General features: G+C 32.9%; 1 protein-coding gene across 1 annotated transcript; it reads left to right on the top strand.

Annotated features, from left to right (window-relative positions):
* Positions 1-594: 594 nt before the first annotated feature.
* LOC133777419 (ethanolamine-phosphate cytidylyltransferase) lies at positions 595-7,071 on the top strand. The gene is made up of 9 exons (XM_062216988.1): positions 595-1,087; positions 1,234-1,469; positions 2,331-2,512; positions 3,173-3,244; positions 3,576-3,643; positions 5,030-5,150; positions 6,099-6,164; positions 6,241-6,363; positions 6,579-7,071. Exons 1-9 carry the CDS (start codon positions 741-743, stop codon positions 6,648-6,650), a joined length of 1,287 nt encoding a protein of 428 aa, XP_062072972.1. The 5' UTR covers positions 595-740; the 3' UTR covers positions 6,651-7,071.
* Positions 7,072-7,425: the final 354 nt, after the last annotated feature.

Below are 7,425 nucleotides of genomic sequence, written 5' to 3'. Positions count from 1 at the left end.
CATGTCCGATCGAACAGTGTATAGACTTTCCTTATGAAATTCTAAGTCTCCATTCTCTTGCATGAGACTCCTCCTCCTTAGCTATTTACCTTGGGCACGTTCGAGCCAACACTTAGAAAACCTTGGGAGGCTTACCTCCTACACACCCTTGGGGTCTCCTAGGACCACACCCTCCTTGGGGTCTCCTAGGACCACACCCTCCTTGGGGTCTCCTAGGACCACCCTCTTAGCCCTCCTAGGAGGCACTCTCCTAGATGCATTCTCCTTAGCCTCCTAGGATGCATTCTCCAATTTTTGGGTATAACATTAAGTAATTAAATTTAAATTTGAAATTTACATAATTGACAGCAGTTTGATTAAATTGATAAAATTTTATTAATTAAATTTGAGTTTATAGTACCAAATATGTACGATTTTAAAATACAGAGTACTATATGAGCATTATTGAAAACAGAAATACCAAAATAATACTTTACAAATAAGACAGGTACTAAATGGTTTACTTTTTTTTTTTTTTTTTTTAAATAAAGTGGAAAAATATTTTTTTAAATAAAATTTTATCGGTGTTTTTTGTAATTATTAGCGGTGATAAGTAGAGAAGAGAGGAAGAGAATAGAACGGGAAGTGGTGCGAGAATCTGGAAGAGTTTGGAATTGAACAAAGGTAAATGCCTGATTGGATTTCGGCCATAAATTCATTTTGGGTGTTGAAACGCTGTCGTTTTGTGCTGCGGCGAGGGAATGGACCCTGATTCGGCCAATTCGGACAACTTACGGAGCTGGGGCAAGTTCGTCGCCACCTGCTTGATCGGTGGCGTCGTCGTCACTTTGGGGGCCACGGCCTTGCTGACTTCCTCTTCCTCAGCCTACCATGGTGACTCTCACCTTCCTCTCCGAATTAGCTTCCGGAGGAGGAAGAAAAAGCCCGTCCGGGTCTACATGGATGGCTGCTTTGACATGATGCACTACGGCCATTGCAACGCCCTTCGTCAAGCTCGTGCCCTAGGCGATCAATTAGTCGTCGGCGTAGTCAGCGATGCCGAAATCATTGTCAATAAGGGTCCCCCTGTTACTCCTCTCCACGAAAGGTCCGTCCGGCTTCAACTTCTTTCATTGTCGTTTAATTTGTATTTTGTGTGCTTTTGATCGTCGTTAGGCGGGAAGAGAAGGAGTATTTGGGATTCGGTATAGATGAGATTTACAATCGTTGTGAACGACATATTTTGTTATATAGGATGATCATGGTTAAGGCGGTGAAGTGGGTGGATGAGGTTATTCCGGATGCGCCTTATGCCATAACCGAAGATTTCATGAAGAAGCTATTCGACGAGTATAATATAGATTATATTATTCATGGAGATGATCCTTGTGTTCTTCCTGATGGTACTGATGCTTATGCTCTTGCTAAAAAGGCTGGTCGATATAAGCAGATCAAACGCACTGAAGGGGTCTCTAGTACCGACATCGTTGGTAAGATTTGTTTCCTTTCCTTTCTTTATTTATTTATGCACATTCGACGTTAGATTTATGTTTCGATGGTTTATTTTCAATGTGTTTGAGATGACGTATATTTCAGCATATAATGATATTGATGATAATGTTCCCACTCGGTTAAATGATAAAAAAAGGGAAATCTTGTGCCCTTTTCTTTTGGGTTTTGATGTTTGTCTTGGTGGGGTTTCATTGAATTATCTGAAACGCTGCAAATACTTTACTGGTACTCAACAATGTTTGGTAGGTTTTGTGAGGGGAAATGAATAGGGTATGTTGTTTGCTCTATGATTTTCTTCTTTTTTTTGGCTAGAACTCTTACTTTTGGATAGCCTGACTATTTTGATTCCTTTGTAAATTTTTAAGTGATAGTTACAGTAATTTTGATTGTTATTTTTTGTTGAACGCTTATTTCATTCATTGATAATAATTCTCAGGGTCCTCTATAATGTTCTATCATATTTCATGTTTAGAAATTATTTGCTACTTAGTTTGATGTCCGTTACTGACGTTGTATATATACTGTTACAGTGGATACTATTTGCAGGTTGTATCTTGTAGAAATTTGAACAGGCTTTTTTATTTTTATTTATTTATCTTCCCATGTGCTCGTGAAGTGGTTGGTATCATCATGAAAGGGTTGCAGCAGCTAATGCTGCTCTTTAGTTTAGGCATTTATTTGCACGTGATGCAAAGCAATTTAGTCTTTGTGTGATTTAGGAATTTTTATTGTATATCCATTTGTTTTATTTTTAATTTTATGTTCAGATCTTCAAACACTCCTTGGATGTGATGAACTGTTTTATTACTCAAATGGTTTTGCTGCAATTTTGTCTGCAGGCCGAATGCTTCTTTGTGTAAGAGAGAGATCCATCAATGAGAGCCATAATCATTCTTCCCTGCAAAGACAGTTCAGCCATGGTCATGGCCAAAAATTTGATGACGGTGGATCTGGAAGTGGAACTCGTGTATCCCATTTTCTACCTACATCTCGTAGAATTGTGCAGTTCTCTAATGGGAAGGTATGGACCTTCCAAATCCTGATTTACATCAATGAAGATAGCAAGAGAGTGCACAGAACAAGATAAAAGAGGCTTAACAATTTCCAGTCAGCAATTTAATAAATTTTTCTTTTGTTATGAAAGGGGCTATAATACAACATAAAGAGGTAGCTCCTATGTGCTATAATAACGTATGCTTCTGAATTGAGTTTAAATTGCAAATCAGACTTAAAGATGATGTGCAAGTCTTAAAGCTCAAGCATCAGTTTGTCTCTAGCAGGATACTCATGCATCTCCGACAAGAGAGGTGTACACACCCATTAAGGCTTCTGAGGCATGTGGTGGTGCTTGCCTTTTATATGCCTTAAGGGTTTTGTTACTACTACACATATATAAATATTTATATATATATATTAATATATGGAGGATTCATGAAAAGTCTCCTTGTGTCCTTTTTAATTTGTATAGAAGTCTGTCTTCTTGTAAAAGTAAGATTTGTGGATCCAGCAGTTTTAAAACATTGGTATTACTTTGCTGCTGACAGGATGAATATATTTATTGATTGATTCATCTTTCTTCTTCTTCCTTTTTCCCCCTTTTTCCTACCTGTGAAATCCGAAACTAAAAGTTTTCCTTTATGGCACCTAATGGTGAACTGTTCATGCTATATTGTTGCTGCAGGGGCCAGGACAGGATGCTCGCATAGTTTATATAGATGGTGCATTTGATCTTTTTCATGCTGGACATGTGGAGGTGATATTTCTTTCTTTTAGTCACTTATATTAGTTTGTGTTTTAAGTAGATGATTTCTTTCGTTGATTGAACTTTATTATACCTGTTTGATGTGTATTTATAAATTAAACATATTTGGAAAAGCATAACTATTGTTTTAGGGGAAAATATTGACATATTCTCCTTTATGTGCCTGTGTTACTAGGGTTTCCTAGACATCTTTGGAATACTCTAATGCCACTTAATTGTTATTATTATTAACAGCGCTTTTCACACATGCGTCCAACTTTTAATAAAAAAGGTACTATGCACTAATATTTTTAATATTTACTAATAAACAGTGTTTTTGCAGATTTTGAGACTTGCTAAAGAGCATGGAGATTTTCTTTTTGTTGGGATACACACAGATCAAACTGTCAGGTTGTACATTCCGTACTTTAGTTGTACTCTCCTTAAACTTCTATTATTTGTTTCTGTTTGTTATAAGGGCGATAATGTAGTTTTGCTCATTTTCTATTGTTCTACTTCTACATGTATCTGTGAGTAAGTGCATACGCCATTGTCACCTTGGCTTTTTTTTAAGGAGATGTAGGTTTTGCGTCATGTTATATGGTCCAGTAGTTTACTGCCATCCCAATACCTTAGGGGGTGTTTGGTATGAGGTTTGACTTTAGGGAGTAGAGTTAGAGGGGGTTTAGATTAAGAGAATGTGAAACTCAAGTGTTTAAAGGGGTTAAGATTATTCTCAAATCAAGTTAAAAAAAAAATGGGACCCACTTGGAAAGACAAACACCCCCAAGGCATTAAAAATAAATTTACCAAACATGAGTTAGATTTGAGATTCTCATTCCCACCAAACCAAACCCCCATACCAAACACCACCTAATTTAAAAGTGTTATACTAGTATTAATTCTGCACTTTAAGCGTTTTTATGCTAGTATAATAGAATTGATTACATTGTACAACTTTTTTATGTATTAGTAAACCAAGTCAATTCTATTTTTTATTATGTTACTGATTTTTTATAGAGAAAATACAATTTTAGTCATCTGAGTTTTAGCTAAATACCAGATTTAACCACTTGTTTTAAAAATTTCTAATGATAACTTTTGGTTTCATTATGGTCAATTTTTTTGAGAAAGACCATTTTACCCTCGTTCTATTATCATTATTATAAATTTTATTAAATTATAATTTTTTTCAATTTTTTTTGAAACCAAGACTGAAATAATAATAGCAAACAAGAAGTATTAAATAAAGTCAAGTGTTGAGATTTAAAAAGAAACTCAAGACACTTTAAATGATTTAATATTTCTTATTATTATTATTTTAGTTTTAGTTTCAAAGGATAAAAAAACATAATAAATTAACTATATTATATTAATTGTAATAAAACAAGTTGAAAATGTCTTATTGAATCAACATTTGACCAATTGAAGTGGAGGGTTAATTTTGGTAGATTTTGTAAAAATTGTCATTAAAATTATCAAAAGTAGAAAGTCACTAGCGAAATTACATGGAATCAAAATAGTATTTTTAATTATTTTTTTTTAATGTAAGAAAACTTATCATGTCGAGGGTTAAATTAGAGACTTTCAAATGGGAAGTCTCCTACAGATAAAACTAAAAGGAATTACTACAAACAGGCTAAATCTCCATAAAACACTAAAAGAACCAGCCCCAACATCTCTCATTATGTAACCATAACCTAATTTAATTACATGTATTTAGTTTTTTATTTTCTAAAGTGTTACTAGTGGTTAACGCATCTTTGTTTCTGTGTTTGTCCTTTAATTACGTTCCAGTGCTAAGAGAGGTGTACATCGCCCAATCATGAATCTTCATGAAAGAAGCCTTAGTGTTTTAGCATGCCGCTATGTGGATGAGGTGATAATTGGTGCTCCATGGGAAGTGTCTAGAGACATGGTGAGTTGTTTGTTATTAGTATTAAAATTGTTTATTCTCTTGTGTACTTGATCTCGTTCTTTTATATGTAGTGCTCTTTTTCTCCAGAGGACATTGTTATCTCTTGATTCATTATTTTTTAACTGTTTTCACTAATACAAAACTTTTATGGGGGTTTATAATAGATAGTATAATATGATGAATAAATTGCGGCTAAAATTATCAATGTTTGATCAAAATGTTGCACTTTTATATCCAAATTTTTTTTTAGCGGTAAGTATACTCAATGTCTTCAAAATGTGTATTTTTATATTTAATTTTTTTTTTGAGGTAAATATACCTAATATTTTTAAGATGTTGCATTTTTATTCTATTTTTTATTATTTTGAGAAATAATAAGAAAGTGTAATAGAAAATATAAGTTTTTAATTATTTTTTAAATATTAAATTAATTTCACTTCCTTATTCCTTTTCAAAATAATAAAAAAAAAATTAAGATTTTAAAATTAATCAAAATAATTAATACTTGTATTTTTGTTTCACTGTTTTTTTTTTAAAAAACTTATATTTTAAATTGATGGAAAAATATAAGTTTTTAATTTTTTTTATTAATTTTAATAAAACATTTATTAATTTTAAATAATTTATTTTGAGAAAGAATAAGAAAGAAAATAATTTAAAATTTAAAAAATAATTAAAAACTTATATTTTAAAATATGTATAGTAGTGCAACATTTAAAAAACTGAGTATATTTATTGACAAAAGAAAAGTTTGGGTGTAAAGGTCAAACATTTTGAAGATATTGAGTATGTATACTGAAAACAAAAAATTGCATACTGAAAACAAAAAATTGAGTATAAAATTGCATCAGGTTGAAAACATTAGCTATTTTAGCCGCAATTTACTCAAATATTATTAAACAATTTGTGTATTAATTGTGTGATTCTGTGAAATTCTTGCAAGTGCAGATTACCACCTTTAACATTTCACTAGTTGTGCATGGAACGGTTGCTGAGAATAATGATTTTCAGAAGGTAAACTAGAACATCTTGCTGCTGGTTATTTGAATATGTCAAGATGCGTTAGGTTCTGATCTATTTCATTTCACAGGAAAATGGCAATCCATACGATGTACCAATCAGTATGGGTATCTTTAAAGTTCTGGATAGCCCTTTGGATATAACCACAACGACAATAATTAAGAGGATTGTGGCCAATCACGAGGCGTACCAGGTCTCTCTACACAAAAATTACGCTCAATCATTTTGCCCATTAAAATATTTTGAGATGGGTTTGTAAAAGGAATAAACTATAATGGAAACACAATCGGAAATTGGTTAATTATAAAACCAAGAATGCAATGTTAGTTCATATTTGCTTCCATATACCAAATCAACTATCACGATCTTCTGCTTTTGTGGCTTATTATCTTTTTGGTGGTGCTGCAGAAACGTAACGAAAAGAAGGCAGAAAGTGAGAAACGATATTACGAGGGTAAGGCATTCGTTTCTGGTGATTGATCCATGTCAGAAATCAGGATCAGATCTTCCGAGGCATGTCCGTAGCTGGCTACGGGTGCAAAGTTTCCGTATCAGTTATTTAAATGGCTATTCAATTTTTTTTGTTAATTCCCTCTTTACATAGTAGTATTTGATTGCTAACTTAGTCCTGTTATGCATCTATTATGCTTGCGTATTTTAGTTCATTGTTGGGATTCAATCCATTAACGGTAAATTTTAGGAAATATAGTTGTCCTAGGGGAATGAAGTTCATACCATTTTAGAGTTGTAAAAGGGGCATGTGCCAATTTTTGACGATATGCCAATTTTTGACGATAACACAGTTTCTTATTTTCCAGCTCTCAAAAGGAAGGTAGATTTATGTACTAATAGAATTACTTTATTTCTCCTAAATGGTATGTTTAGCATTATTAATAGGCAATTTAGGTGTCATTTTTTTTAACAACTCGGGTGAGTGGGGCTTTGAAAAGAGAACCCCTACACATTGGTGAGCAAGTTATATAAATAAATTGCTTATAATATGAATTTTCTTACATGCCACTTTTGCATTATTAAGAATGTGTGGACAATATGCTTTTCCCTTTGTGGATAATGGCATGCCAAGAACATATGTTAATGGCAAGTAAAAATTTGATAGAAGGGTATGGTGGAGGTATACACAAATTACATTTTACGTTGGTTAAAATTGATGACCCTGATGGGTAAGAATGTACATATATATAGACAACTAATGTAACAATATTACAAATTAATAACAACCAATTTATTTAACAAT

The sequence above is a fragment of the Humulus lupulus genome, chromosome 5 (assembly GCF_963169125.1).
Source record: "Humulus lupulus chromosome 5, drHumLupu1.1, whole genome shotgun sequence".
Lineage (NCBI taxonomy): Eukaryota > Viridiplantae > Streptophyta > Magnoliopsida > Rosales > Cannabaceae > Humulus > Humulus lupulus.
This window is presented reverse-complemented; position numbering and strand designations above follow the sequence as displayed.